This window comes from Ranitomeya imitator, chromosome 2 (genome assembly GCF_032444005.1).
Source record: "Ranitomeya imitator isolate aRanImi1 chromosome 2, aRanImi1.pri, whole genome shotgun sequence".
Lineage (NCBI taxonomy): Eukaryota > Metazoa > Chordata > Amphibia > Anura > Dendrobatidae > Ranitomeya > Ranitomeya imitator.
This window is the reverse complement of record NC_091283.1, coordinates 776,010,563-776,026,493: the sequence shown is the minus strand read 5'-3', so window position 1 is coordinate 776,026,493 and position 15,931 is coordinate 776,010,563. Positions and strand designations below refer to the sequence as shown.

At 41.9% G+C, this 15,931-nt stretch overlaps 1 protein-coding gene across 2 annotated transcripts in view; it reads left to right on the top strand.

Annotated features, from left to right (window-relative positions):
- Nucleotides 1-15,931, top strand: part of A1CF (APOBEC1 complementation factor) — a 70,020-nt gene that overhangs the window by 26,328 nt on the left and 27,761 nt on the right. For both annotated transcript variants that reach the window (XM_069753534.1, XM_069753533.1), the window contains exons 2-3: nt 1,773-1,916; nt 12,811-12,945. In XM_069753534.1, coding sequence (XP_069609635.1) covers nt 1,818-1,916; nt 12,811-12,945 — 234 coding nt within the window. In that variant the 5' untranslated portion in view covers nt 1,773-1,817. The remainder of the gene's footprint in view (nt 1-1,772; nt 1,917-12,810; nt 12,946-15,931) is intronic.

Sequence of the window (15,931 nt, the reverse complement as noted above, 5' to 3'; positions counted from 1 at the left end):
GATCCCCATTGGGTCCTTTTTGATCATCTGGTGGTCACAGTTGAGTGGATAATACACATTACGTTTTGATTTGCACTTTCGACTATCACAAATCGTGCTATTCTGTATCTGAGAAGAACCAGACACTTGATTCAAGTTACCTCACTTGTCTCACACTTCAACAGACATGCAACATTTGTGGAAGTTCTTTTATTGAAGCTACATTAAGGGTATGTGTCCACGATCAGGATGGCCGGCATTTTTGTCGGAGCGGCAAACCCGCTCTGTCCTAAGCTCCGCCCCCTTTCTGGGACGCGATGATGCCGGATGTGTTCATAGCACACATCCGGGATCATCGCACCCCACCATAGGGCCCTGCGCTATACCTTGATCAGGCAATTCTGAAAGCGGCAATACCAAATATGTATGTTTGAATTTTTTTATTTTTTTTATTGTTTTATTTTGAATGGAGCGAAAGGGGAGTGATTTGAACTTTTTTTTTTTTTTAACGTTTTGCATGCTTCAGTAGTCTCCATGGGAGGCTAGTAGTTGCAGTTGTCTGATCGCCTGTATGTAGCAGAAATGGTCACTTGCTATGAGCGCCGGCCACTATGCAGTGCTCATAGCAATCCGGCTATGACTACCATAGAGGTCTGCTGCACACCTCTGGTTGTGATGCCAACCCATCGGTGACCCGCGATCACATGACGGGTCACTCACAGGCGGGATTTCTGGAGCGCATACTGGAAGCACCAGTTAAATGCTGCTGTCAGAGATTGACAGCAATATTTAATGGGTTAACAGTCGCGGGTGGATCGTGATTCCACCCGTGGCTGTTAGGTACATATCAGCTGTTGAAAACATCATTAAAAACTGAACCCAGCAGTGGTGCATTGTTCAGACATATTTTTCCAGGGACAAATGCACCGTAGAGGAGCAGTGGGGGATCTTTAGGGTGGATATGCTTCATTTTTTAATTTTAAGCATGCTGGACCCTCAAAAAACACAATCTTGCCTTGCGCAGGCATGTACTACGGAGGACAGAGAATGAACTTCAATCCAATATTGCAGCCAGCATGCAACCAGCGGGTAAGGAAAGGGTGTTTCAAACACCCCAAAACCCCGCCTCCATGGCTGAAGATTGTTCCCTCCAAATTCAGGTGACAGTGTCCCTTTAAGGTGAATATACTCCTTTTTTATTTTTTAGCACAAAAACCACCACACGAAGACCTCTTTAAAAGGAACCTGTCATGGTGCTTATACAGTCTGGCAGTATGGTATAGAGAAGTAGAAGCTGAGCAGAATGATATATAGTTTTGTGGGCAAAGCCGAGTGGGCAGACCTAATAGTGATTGACAGCTATTGCTGCATGCGAAGTCATACATGTAAAACTGTCAATGAATGAATAAATAGGACCGCCCACTTGACTTATATGCATACCAACCCCTATGATTTCAATTAATAAAGTGTAAGGTTTGCTGTAACTTTTCCCAGTAACATTGTCTATCAATCTGTTCAGCTCTGTAACATCCTGATGGCAGATCAGATGCCATTTTGAACATGCCAGGTTTACATTTGTGAACATGTAATGTGGACGCCTCTGTGTATAATCTCTGATAAAGTGTTGTACAATGTATACTGTAATATCTTATCTTATGTTAATATCTATATCAATAAAGACAAATAATTCCTATCTACATGCAGTATGACATACAATAATTTTGAAATTATTTGCAACCTTTTTAATTTTCAGAAATATTAATTCACTTAATTTATCTTAAATTTGATTGCAGTGAGCACCCCTAATTAACCTGATTTTTTGCTGATAATCACTCACAATGGAATCAAATCAAAAATCCGGGGATGGAATGTCCGCCACACAGAAGGAGGCCTCACTGCGCGCTCTGATTCAGCGTACAGGATATAGTTTGACCCAGGTAGGCGCTTTAGCTGTAGGTCTGACGCATAGTCATCTTTCAATAAATGATATCCGATAGTATAAAATGACGTTGCACAATTTTTCTTGATTGATATGTACAATAAAATATCGCTGAAAAGGCTGAAATCTGAACTGCCAGTATAGACAATAGTCTATTATCTATGAATTTTTTTTACATTAAATACGACATACAGTATATGGCATACAGTATGTGTATGGCGTGTTGTGTGAATCTATATATATAATTGTCTAAGGGTTTTTCCGTCTGTCTATCTGTCCTGGAAATCCCGCGTCTCTGACGGCCTGGCGGCCTCGACCAATCAGCGACGGGCACAGCATGGCGACGATGATGTCATAAAGGTTGCCTCGACCAATTAGCGATGGGCACAGTATCGACGTAGATGTCATAATGGTTGCCATGGCGACGATGATGTCATAAAGGTTGCCTCGACCAATCAGCGACGGGCACAGTCTGCCGCGAATTCTGGAATCATCATTGTCCATATACTACGGGGACATGCATATTCTAGAATACCCGATGCATTAGAATCGGGCCACAATCTAGTGTATTAATACTCACCTACCGCTGCCCTCTCCACTGTCCAGCGCCATTCTTCTCCTCTTCTCACTGACGTCAGCGCTATGCAGACTAGTGGGGTCACGCTGCGCTCTACCTGACCTGGAAATGGCTTTGACAATATAAGTCTATGAACTATCAGAACAAGGCTCCATAGGATAACATTGTAAAAGAAACTTCCAGTTCACACATAGCACATAGTGATCCGGATAGTCTGAAGAGCGGTAGCATCACTGAGAAGAGGAGCGGAACAGCGCTGGATCCCGGAGAATGCGGCAGCTATATTAAAGCTCTCACACTACATTACATGCATACAGTACAGACCAAAAGTTTGGACACACCTTCTCATCTAAAGATTTTTCTGTATTTTCATGACTATGAAAATTGTAAATTCACACTGAAGGCATCAAAACTATGAATTAACACATGTGGAGTTATATACTTAACAAAAAAGTGTGAAACAACTGAAATTATGTCTTATATTCTAGGTTCTTCAAAGTAGCCACCTTTTGCTTTGATGACTGCTTTGCACACTCTTGGCATTCTCTTGATGAGCTTCAAGAGGTAGTCTTGTAAATACACATTTAATGTGAAAAAATATTCATGGGAGTGCTTCATTAAAGGGAATATGTCAACAGGTTTTTGCTACTTAATCAGAGAACAGCAAGATGTAGGTAGAGAGAAGCGATGATGTATCACTTAGTTTACTGGGTACAATAGTTGTGACACAATCATATTTCTTAGATGGAGAACGCAGCAGAGCTGAGGAAGCTGCCGCCGCCCACACCAGGCTCTGTGTGTCTATTGACAGTGAGATGCTTATCAGTGGAAGGGGTGTGGCCGGATAATGTCCTAGTGATAAAATCTTCATTGTAAGTAAACAGCACCAAGCTGTGCATATGACAGATCTCTGAATTCAGTGTTTTAATCCCTGCCTCGTACTGTCCTCAGAATACATAGTAAATACCTGCTGACAGATTCCTTTTAGGGCCTATTCAGATGAGCCAATAATCCGCTCGTCAATTATCAGATTGTGTGTTAAAAAAAATAAAAAATCACTTAACGAGTGAGCATCAGGTGAATGGATCTTTTATAGTCAATAAAATTGTTATAAGCAAAACATCATCCTGTCTAAACAGGGGATGTGCTGCCGATAATGATCTATGCGCACAGGACAATCAAGTTAATAATCGTTCTGTGCGCATTAAATTCTGGTCAATCTGTCCAAACAGGATATTAATGGTATTCCAATCACTTTGTATATAGCTGATTGACAGTCATTTAACAGCCGCAGTCAGAAAGTGTAAATGGGCCTTAATCTGAAGGGGTTGGGTTTTTTGGGGGTTTTTTTCCAGAGCAGTCCCAATCTTATTTTGTGTATGTCTCTGGTATTGCAACTCAATCATAATACACACTTACCGAAATACATACTATAACCCACGGACCAGAGATTCTGAACTCAGACGAGTCCCAATTTATGATAAATTAGAGTTCTTTGAATGTATGGGACAATATAGTAGACAATCATATTCTATACAAAAATGTACAGGAAAAATGAGTACACCCTGTGTTATACAGCTCTGGACGCTTGTAATTATCTGACTCCCCCTGTAATAAACTAACTATAAGATGCTCCACATCATCTTATACCGCAGTTGTTACAGGTGTAAATATAACATATAAAGCCCAACTGAGCTAAATGCTTAGCAGGACCCTTCACCAGTGGCATTGTCACTAGTCCATGGCCACCATATAGGAGCCCTTCATATAGCTTCCTACCTGCTGGAATTTTCAGTGTCTCTCTCTTGATTTGTAGACCTGTCACAGCATCATCATTGTGACATGTCGCAAGCATGGTGACGCGCAGGCCCTACTAATAAGCAGAGGAGCCCAGGATGCCATCAGGTATGATGAGGTTTGTAGGGCTCCTGTCCGGTGGCCATGGACTAATACCGTTGCCACTAGAGCAGGGTCCTACAAATTGATTCTCTCATCTCCAATCACCAGTTTGGATGGATTTCGAGACATTTTCAACCCCTTACACCTCTAGATCCATAGTGTTTTTAGAGAGGTTGTGTAGAACTGAACTACTGATCTATCTGCAGCTGACTTATCTTACGGATTGGTCATCAATACATTCATTCTGGACACTTCATTTAGATCCTTAATCTAAGATTTAAAAAAATTAAAAAAAAAACTTTACAAGTCCTGAATGGGCTATTTGTAACCATTAGAAAATAGGAGTGTGTAGACAACAGGCTCCTGATCTATGGTTCTGCATAGCACATTGTGCGCCTGTGTCCTCCCCTTCCCTAAATGCTGGCATCCCTTATCTCTTCCATCTTATCTCATGTGTCTCATTTGTTGTCTTTGTCAATCCACCCTTATCTCTCTGTGTCTGCAGCCTGTTTCATATGTGGCTTATTGTGGTTTCCTTCTTTTTTCTGCATTAGACAATTTATTTATGATCTGAAGAATAGTTTTCATTAGCAGTCGTCGCAGTAGTTGTTGTGTTGTTGATTGCTTTGATAGCTTTTAAATCTAGGGCACAATTTGGCACATACAGCTGTCATAAGCATTGGTTACCCAATGTCCTGAATGTCATAGTATTCCTGGACTGAAAGGGGGTTGGCTTTACATAAACCCCAGGTGGGCCAGTTGCATTCACAGGAGGGAATTAAGAGATAACATATTGCTATAATAGTCCATTACTTCCCACCAACCATTGAATTCCTACCAACCATGAAACTGAAAGGGTCTCTTCAAAAAATGTAATCAGAAAATTACCTTCTGCATAAACCAGGTTTTTATGTCATTGGAACCTGACAAGATTCTTGCAATGTGAACCATGGACAGCATGAATTGGAGACCGGCTGGACAATTACAACTATGAAAAGCCAGTCGATGACCATGCATCATGGATGACTAGTGTAAAACACAGATCCCCCCACTGCTATTCCTGTTTGTACTCACAAACATGGGGAAAGGCATGTCAGTCATGGCGGACAGCATGGGGAGAAGCTGCAGCGCAGGGCTGGCCTCTTGAAATGGCCATCCAAGACACAAAGGGGACAATTCGGCAAAGCTTTTTCGCCAGATTTTTGTAAAAAAAAAAGCTTTGAAAACATGACATCTTTTTTTTTTCTGCACCATGAGATTGAACAAAAAAATGTTACGTTTGGTGTTTTCACACCTGTCCCCCCCCCCCCCCATTCGTAAAATTTATGGCGAACAGCAGCGTTCACTACACTAAATAAAACTTGTCCTCTCTTTATTAAGGCTTCATTATAAAATAGCAGGATATGGCAGGGAGAACCTGTGGATCCTAGTCGCTAGGATCCATAGGTTCTCCCTGCCATATCCTGCTATTTTATAATGAAGCCTTAATAAAGAGAGGATAATTTTGTACGGATGGTGAGTGCTCTTTTTTCTACCAGTTTTCATAGTTGCCAGTATTGTCTTTTTCTATTGAGCACCCGTATTTCGTTGTGGCTTCAATAACGCCATCTAGTCCGCAAAAAGTGGAAAGCAAGGGGTGTATCAGAAAGCTGATTGTGCGTTACACTTTTTTCTTCTTTTTTGGTTATTAAATAAAACTTGTGGTGAGGTGCACACAAAGATGCACGGCACTGCACGACTCATGCTGTTGTTGTGACACATGACCTCGGCGCCCATTCAGTGCTGGTCACTGTCCCTAACCTCGGACAAATCGAACATGAAGAGGAAGTGCGGTCAGCAGCTGATCTCGCTTCCTCTTCATGATCAAGTCAACAGGAGGCGGGGACAGTGACGCCAGTGCTGATTGGGCGCCGGGGTCACATGTCACAACAGCACGGGATCCCTGGTGAGAGTGCGCACCGACAACACTGGAACAGTGCCAGCATGGGAGGTGAGTAAAGGCGTTTTTTTAATGGGGTATGAAAAGCAGTTGTGCAAGTAGTGGACAGCTTCTTTAAATCCTCATATTTCTTGTAGACATCCATTTTGCTGTTTTTAGAGAAACCCATAGTTGAAATTGTATATTAATGAGTTGCAAGTGCACTGGGTGTGCCCTGCACTTCCAGCTCTTCCCCGCCCGCTGCCTACCTCCTGTCTCTCGGTGATCGTTCACTGAAACATGAGTTACCTATCAGTCAGAGACAACAGGCAGCAGGTGGAGAAAAGGCAGCAAATTGAGAGAGCTGTAAAGGCCCCGTCACACATAGCGACGCTTGAGCGATTCCGACAACGATACGACCTGTCAGGGATCGCTCAAGCGTCGCTATGTGGTCGCTGGTGAGATGTCAAACAGTGAGATCTCCCCAACGACGCAGCAGCGATGTGGCGACCTGTACAACGATCCTATTTCATGACGATTCAATGGGACGTCCTGTCAGCGAGGTCGTTGGTAAGGTGTCAAACACAGCGATGTGTGCTACCCAGCGGGACCTCAACGATCAAAAAATGGCCCAGGCCATTCCGACACGACCAGCGATCTCACAGCAGGGGCCTGATCGCTGCTACGTGTCACACATAGCGAGATTGCTACTGAGATCGCTGTTGCGTCATAAGTGCAGTGTTCACCCTTACAATTTCAACAATGGATTTGTCAGCAAAACGGATTTCTGCAAGAAAGGTAAGAATTTAATCAGTATTAAAGGACCTTTACATACATGTCATCAGTTTGGGGGTTGAGCAAACTCTCATCGGCGCAAATATCCTAGTGAAGGAAGTGGGGAAGGTGAGCTGTGACATCACATATTGTGATTGGTGATCCCATGATGTCTGCTGTGAACAGAGGTGTTGCCTGTCATAATCCTCTCTGAAATGATTATTGCAATCGACTATAAGTCAAGGAAAGTGTTCTTGTGTTTAATGTTGTTAGATTTCTGTTTTATTTTACAGTGTAGATAATGATATGGAAACCTGAAAAAAAAATCAAAATGAAGAAAATTATTTTTGAATGACGCATAAAGTCTAAGGTCCATATACTCAAAATTACGACTTGCTGTTTCTGATTATATAGTCACAAGCCTCTATCCTCAGTTCCAATGGAAAAGCTTCTCTCAAGTTGCTAATTAAAGAGAAAAAAAAAAAACTGTACAGCCTAAGAAAATAATTTAAAGATTCATATTTATAAAAAAAAAAAAAATGGTGGAACAAGAATGTCAGTGCCTGAAAGCTAAACACAAGCCACTTGTGATAAAATAATAAAACGCTATTAGATTGTAATTAGGGATTATTATTATTATTAGTAACATGGTAAGGCCGAAAAAAGACATTTGTCCATCCAGTTCAGCCTATATTCCATCATGATAAATCCCCAGATCTACGTCCTTCTACAGAACCTAATAATTGTATGATACAATATTGTTCTGCTCCAGGAAGACATCCAGGCCTCTCTTGAACCCCTCGACTGAGTTCGCCATCACCACCTCCTCAGGCAAGCAATTCCAGATTCTCACTGCCCTAACAGTAAAGAATCCTTTTCTATGTTGGTGGAAAAACCTTCTCTCCTCCAGACGCAAAGAATGCCCCCTTGTGCCCGTCACCTTCCTTGGTATAAACAGATCCTCAGCGAGATATTTGTATTGTCCCCTTTATATACTTATACATGGTTATTAGATCGCCCCTCAGTCGTCTTTTTTCTAGACTAAATAATCCTAATTTCGCTAATCTATCTGGGTATTGTAGTTCTCCCATCCCCTTTATTAATTTTGTTGCCCTCCTTTGTACTCTCTCTAGTTCCATTATATCCTTCCTGAGCACCGGTGCCCAAAACTGGACATCGTACTCCATGTGCGGTCTAACTAGGGATTTGTACAGAGGCAGTATAGTGCTCTCATCATGTGTATCCAGACCTCTTTTAATGCACCCCATGATCCTGTTTGCCTTGGCAGCTGCTGCCTGGCACTGGCTGCTCCAGGTAAGTTTATCATTAACTAGGATCCCCAAGTCCTTCTCCCTGTCAGATTTACCCAGTGGTTTCCCGTTCAGTGTGTAATGGTGATATTGATTCCTTCTTCCCATGTGTATAACCTTACATTTATCATTGTTAAACCTCATCTGCCACCTTTCAGCCAAAACAAGGCACTGCTGAGATTTGAACTCAGTCTCCTGTTTACAAGACAGGCGCTTTAAACAACTAAGTCACAGCGTTATTATTTATTTATATAGCACCATTAATTCCATGGTGCTGTACATGAGAAGGGGTTACCTCAAAATACAACTATCACTTACAGTAAACAAACTAACAATGACAGACTGGTACAGAGGGAAGAGGACCCTGCCCTTGCGGGCTTACATTCTACAGGATTATGGGGAAGGAGACAGTAGATCGAGGGTTGCAGTAGCTCCAATGGTGTTGAGGTGGCCATGTGGTCTTTACAGGCTGTAAGCTTCCTTGAAGAGGTGGGTTTTCAGGTTTCTTTTGAAGGATGCAAAAGTAGTGGATAACCGGATGTGTTGGGGCACTGAATTCCAGAGGATGGGTGATATTCGGGAGAAGTCTTGGAGGCGATTGAGTGAGGAGCAAATAAGCGTGGAGGAGAGGATGAGGTCTTGGGAGGACCGGAGATTATGTGAGGGAAGATATTGAGAGATTAGTGTGGAAATATACGGAGGAGAAAGGTTATGGATGGCTTTGTAGGTCAGTGTTAGTAATTTAAACTGGATACGCTGGGAAATTGGGAGCCAGTGAAAGGATTTGCAAAGAGGTGAAGCAGGAGTGTAGCGAGGAGAGAGATTAACTGGTCGGGCAGCAGAGTTAAGGATGGACTGGAGGGGTGCGAGCGTGTTAGAAGGTAGGCCACAGAGGAGTATGTTGCAGTAGTCGAGGCAGGAGATGATTAGGGCATGCACAAGCATTTTGGTAGAGTGTGGGTTGAGGAAAGGACGGATTCTGGAAATATTTTTGAGCTGGAGGCGACAGGAGGTGGCGAGAGCTTGGATGTGAGGTTTGAAGGACAGGGCAGAGTCAAGGGTTACTTGGAGGCAGCGGATTTTGGGGACAGGGGAAAGTGTTATTTCATTTATTTTGATAGATCAGGTAGGGAAGATAAGCGTGATGGAGGAAAGATGAGTTCAGATTTGTCCACATAAAGCTTGAGGAATGAGTGGACCAGTGGAAATTCAGGTTCTCTCTCTTCCGGGGTAAGTCCATGTTCAGTGTTTAAGTTCGGATTCGCTCATCTCTAATTGGAATCCTGTAAATTGAATGGGTTCAAGATCTAAAAACAAAAGACTGGTGTGTTTTACACATAGAGTATATGTATGAATGACTGTGAGAAGAGGACTGTATTTACACACTTCTAAAAGAGATATTAAATGTAACTGATTTACTAATGACTCATCAAATGTTCTCGTCATGTCTCGTATCTCTGGTGCCTGGAACCACTCACCCCATTGTTGAGTATGTTTGGAAGAAGTGACCTGATCATTCTTCAGGCGGCTTCTTCTTGGAAGCCACCACTATCTTATGTATGAAAAAAAAACAGATGATGTGACAAAGGTACCGCACAAAAACGACAAAATTAGACAACAAAGATAACTCTTCAGGAAAAAGCCAGCCGTCGTTTTCCTAAAGAAGTGTTTTGCTTCAAAAACTCTGCGGATACGCCAATGTCTAAACAACATAGTGTGCACATACCCTAAGGCTGTGTGCACATGTTCAGGGTTTTTCGCTATAATATCCTATTATTGGAATGCAATTCGCAATTTTGGTTCACACGTTGAGTTTTTTTAAGTGGTGGAATCGCATTCTGGAAAAAAACGCAGCATGTTCATTATTTGTGTGGAATCGCAGGGATTCCACATACATAGGAATGCATTGATCCGCTTACTTCCCACATCGGGCTATGCCCACCATGCGGAACGTAAGCGGATCATGTGCAGTTGGTACCCAGGGTGGAGGAGAGGAGACTTTCTTCCAGGCCCTGGGAACCGTATAGTTGTATAAAAAAAAGAATTAAAATAAAAAATCGTGATATTCTCACCTTCCGGAGTCCCCGGCAGTCTTCCCGCTCCTCGCAATGCTCCCGTTCCCAATAATGCCTTGCATCAATGACCTGTGATGACGTAGCGGTCTCGCGAGACCGCTACGTCATCACAAGTCTTCTCGCAGTGCATTACTGGGAACGGGAGCATCGCGAGCATCAGGAACGCTGCAGGCGGCGCCAGATGGTGAGAATATCACGATTTTTTTTTTTATCTTTTTTTACTATTTTTAACATTAGATCTTTTTATTTTTGATGCTGCATAGGCAGTATCAATAGTAAAAAGTTGGTCACACTTGTCAAACACTATGCTTGAAATGTGTGACCAACCTGTCAATCAGTTTTCCAAGCGATGCTTCAGATCGCTTGGAAAACGCTAGCATTCTGCAAGCTAATTACGCTTGTAAAATGCTAGTGTTTATTGAGAAAACGCATTGCAATTCCGCATGTGTTTTTCCCGCAGCAGTGAGTTCCAGAATTGCCACGGAAATTCCGGATGTGTGCACATAGCCTAAGAGTTTGTGCAGACGACCATATTTTCAGTCAGTGCCATTCAACAAAATATCGGATCACACTAGGACCAATGTTATTCTATAGGGCCGTGCACGTGTCCAGTTTTTTCCTAGGACTAAGTCTGTGCAAGGAATACGGTAATTTGCAGCATACATGATTTCCATATGATATTCAGATCGCACTCAACCATTCAAGTCAATAACTCCGTGGAAGAATTCTTATGGCACTCAGATAAAATAAGAGTAAGGTCCGATTTTCACAGATTGGAGATGATGGAGAATTTTTTATTTTTTTGTGGGGAAAAAAATCTGCGCATACTTTGATCAGCGTGTAATTGGCATAATCTACCTGATTTTCTTGGTTGACCCTATCCCAACTGTGCAAGTCATGCTGCTGAAAATCAGAAAAAGTGATTGTGTCTTAGGAAAGAGATTGGTTTTAATTTTTCAAGCAGAAAATTGCTTTCTAGATTTCAAGCAATCCGAAATGTGCCAAATATATTAGATTTGCATTTTCATAGATCAATTCTAATAAATTTGGCACCGTTCATTACAACTCAATTTTTATAGACCGTCATATATGAAACCGCAAATTAATAACTGTTTTCCAAAGTGTAATGTACAACTACATTGTAATATGCTATATCCTAAAGTCATTACGTTACCTGTATTATATTTTACTCCATGTTATGCATGTTGGTTTCACCTTCTATCAGGTAATAGTACGTATGGATATATGGGCATCTCAATTGTTTTAGATTTCCCTTCCTGACTTCAATTCTGACCATTCCTCAAAAGGTTTTCAACATCTATTGCATGGAGAAAAAAAAGACGTCAATGTTATCAGTCTACAGAAAAATATCACCTATTGTAATTTGGATCAACATTGTGACCTTGAATGAACAAGGTCTTACCTGCAGGAGCCTTCTGATGTCACATCAGATAACGCAAGCCATAAAACTGGCTGCACAGTAATCCATGGGACCAGTTTTACCATCAGTTTCTTTCTAGATAAATGTAATAGGCCAGAGTTAAAAGAACAAAATGAGGTCTATGCCATCCCCTGACTAAACACAGACTAGCTGCACTCTTCTAAGCTCTATGTAGAAACATGAAGTCTTTTTATCCCTGCACAATTCAACATTAGACCTAAAATTCTGCACAATTGCAAAATCCCTAGCATCCCAGCTCACCCCTCTTCAGCTCCTGATCCAGCTGTTCTGCTCTTCTCTCTTGCCAGGGGCTTTGCAGAATTGTAGTTTTAATGATGACTCGTGCAGGGAAAAGAGAAAAAAATATATAATCATTTATTGTCATTTTTTTACATTTTAAAAATTACAAAAAGGAAGATGGGTCAATGTAAAAGTTTGGGCACCTTGCATATTTGTGCGTTCAGATAACTTTGACCAAAGTTTCAGTCCTTAATTAGACTGATAGGGTTATGGCTTGTACGCCATCATCGTTACGAAAGGACAAGTGGTGCAAATTTTTAAAATGTAAAAGATGAAAATTATATATAATTTTTTTGTTTTGCCTACCGTAAATTACAAAGGCAATGTGTCATCTATAACTTTAGGCCTTTTCAGAGATCATTTAATCTTCAACTTGCTTAAATGTTCACAATAAGAATAATTTTGACCAGGAGTTCCTAAACTTTTACATGCCACTGTAATATGATGACTGCAATATATTAAGAGGATAAAGATTTTTATGGGAGTGCTTCTTTAAGTTTATCCAGCTAATTGAGCAACTGAAGACTGAAGTAGAAATATTTAGACATAATTCAATATTTTATGCTGCTGGTAACTTGCTACTTATTTAATTCAACAGGAAAATGGGCAAAGAAGATATGGAGGTCCTCCACCTGGGTGGGAAGGACCACCTCCTGAACGAGGATGTGAGATTTTTATAGGCAAACTTCCCCGTGATCTTTTTGAAGATGAACTTATACCATTATGCGAAAAGGTAAAGAAATTATCTATTCATTAAGGGCAACCATTTGATCAAAACATCTAGTGCATAGAGAAAAGAACGTACTGGCTGATTTCTTTTTAAAATGGTTTATGGGTTCAATTCTAGTGATGAGCGAGTATACTCATTGCTTGGGTTTTTCCAAGCATGCTTGGGTAGTCTCCGTGTATTTCGGCTTTAGTTTGTCAATGCAGCTACATGATTTGCGGCTGCCAGACAGAATGAATACATGTGGGGGTTGCCTGTTTGGTACAGAATCTCCACATGTATTCAAGCTGTCTAGCATTCGCAAATCATGCTGCTGCGTCAACATAAACTAAATCTCCGAGCATGCCGAAATACTCAGACCACCTGAGCATGCTCTGGAAAACCCAAATGAGTATACTCGCTCATCACTATTCAATTCCCATGATGTCTGCTTACATTTTGAAGTTGTAAGAATTCTAGTCTAAATTGACATATCCGTGAAATATGTGATGAGGGATGAGCGGACTCATGGAAATTCAGGTTCTCCGAGTTCAACCGAAGTTTAGTCCAAAGTTCGGGTATCAGAACTGCACCTGAACCTGAACCTCATAGAAACCAATTTGGACCTGAACTTTGGATCTCCCTCTCCTCCCCAGATTCCCAAACTGTAAATTGAACTTCTGGGAAAAGTCCATGTTTGTGCTCAGCAGCAGACACTAGGTGTCCGATACGAACCACGACCTTTTATAGTTCGGGTTTGCTCATCTCTAGTGATGAACCAAAGCCTTGTGCTCCAGGATAACTTTCATAGCTCAACACAGATATCTAAATTGGTAATATATGAAGAGAGATCTTACGGACTCATTAACAGCAGCCTAGTTTTCTTTATCGGTCCCTTTTAAATTGTGAAAGGTACAATTATTTGTAAAGATTTTCAACATTTCGGGCTTGATTCATTACATATGACTTATCAAATGCAAGACTAAATGATGGGCATGCCGGAGTTAAAAGCACCTAATTCATTATGAATCTCATGCCACCGAATGAATTAGGCACATCCTATCACTGCCGTGCGCCTCCGTCCCTCTTGGAGACTGTGTTTATTGTTTTAAAAAAACATTTTTTAAGAAAAGAACTCTCAGTAGCTTGAGAGCGACTCAAACCCCTTGCCATAGACCATTTTTATTTTACATTTGCATTTTCCCTTTTTTTGCATTAGCTTTTGGGTTTTGTCTTTACGATGCTGATTCTATGGTAAAAATGATCTGAAAAAATTATTCTCTGCATCAGTACAATTATGGCGATATCAAACTTCCAAATATTTAATTTTTTATCTAAGCAGTGAAAACAAAATTCAGAAATTTGTAAAAAATAAATAAAACTAAAAATTTCCATTTGTGCTGCCATTTTCTGTGTCCTTTTTAATCTTTTTATCAAGTGATGGCTGATGGTTTTATTGATGCCAAATTGGGATACATACAAGGTTTTTTATTGCTTTTTTTAGGGAGGTGTGTTGACTGAAAAATAATACTAATGTTTAGATTTTTTTTTCTTTACAGAGTTTACCATATGGCTTAATTAATTTTATATTTTAATATACCAAATTTTTATGAATGCGATGATGCCAAATATGTTTTTTATTAGTTCTTTATTTTAATTGGGGGGAAAAGATGTTAATTAAAAATGTATTTTATTGCATTTTAATTTTCTCTAATTTTAAGTGTTTTTAGTCCACTAAGTGGACTTGAATTTGTGAGTCTGATCATTAATTCTGTATATACAATAGTACAATACCACAGTACTGCAGTATTTAGAGAAAAAAATAAATCTTCAATTAAGTTTATGAGGATGAGCTTCATAGGACAACCAAATGGCAAAGACATGAGCCTTAAGAAGGCCACCGGCTGCCGTGATGACCAATTGGTGCCCTGTGAACACATAGTAGGGGGCCAATGGGAGTTTGTGCATGCGTGCCCTGGTAACTGTTACATTTAAATGCCACTGTCCAAGATTGACAGCAGCATCTAAATGGCTAACGGCAGCAATCAGAGCTGAGCTCCGGCCACTGGTGTTTGAGACAGATGGCGGTTGTTTAACAAAACCAGCATCTACCACATGTTTGGGGGAACTCGGGGGTTAAGTGAATATTAGGAATCTAAGCTATTTTTTTACGATGGAGATTAAATGGTTAACCCCTTTCTGCCATCAGATGTACTATTCCGTCCATGTGGGGTGGGCTTTACTTCCCAAGGACGGAATAGTACGTCATGCCCTTTAATGCGACACTGCGACTTAAGTCGCAGCGATCGCATTAAAATTCCGACGCCATCTTACCTGCAGGAAGATGGTGTCGGCATCCTAGGGCCTGTCGCCGCCCCCCCGGCCTCCCGATCGCTGTGATTGGCTGCTCAATTCTGAGCAGCCAATCGCAGCCTTTCTCATTGTTTCAGCCAATCAATTTGGCTGAAACAGTGAGGTCCCAGCCTAGGATCGAGTACCGATGTACTCGATCCTAGGCCAGTGCCTGGCAATGCCAGGCATAGGCCCAAACCCCCCCAGGATTGGCGCGATCGAGATCGATCGATCGCGCCAATCGCAGGGCACAGCGGCGGTGTTACCGCTCTGTGCCCTGCCTGTCCCTGCGCGCTCTGCAGCCCCGGGCCATGGCTCCGGATCCCCTGCCATGGCTCCGGAGCATTCAACGCTGATTGGCGCGATCGACGATCACATCGATCGCGCCAATCGCAGGACACAGCGGCGGTGTTACCGCCGCTGTGTCCTGCCTACCTGCGCGCTCTGTAGCACCTTGTTCCCTGCCTCTGTATCGGCATCCCTCTAGTCTGATTGGCGCGATCGATGTGATCGTCGATCGCGCCAATCACAGGGCACAGCAGCGGTGTGACCGCGCTGTGCCCTGCCGGTGACCTGCCGGTGACCTGCCGGTCACCTGCCGGTCACCTGCCTGTCACCTGCTGGTGACCTGCTGGTGACCTGCCTATGATCGGAGCTGTGA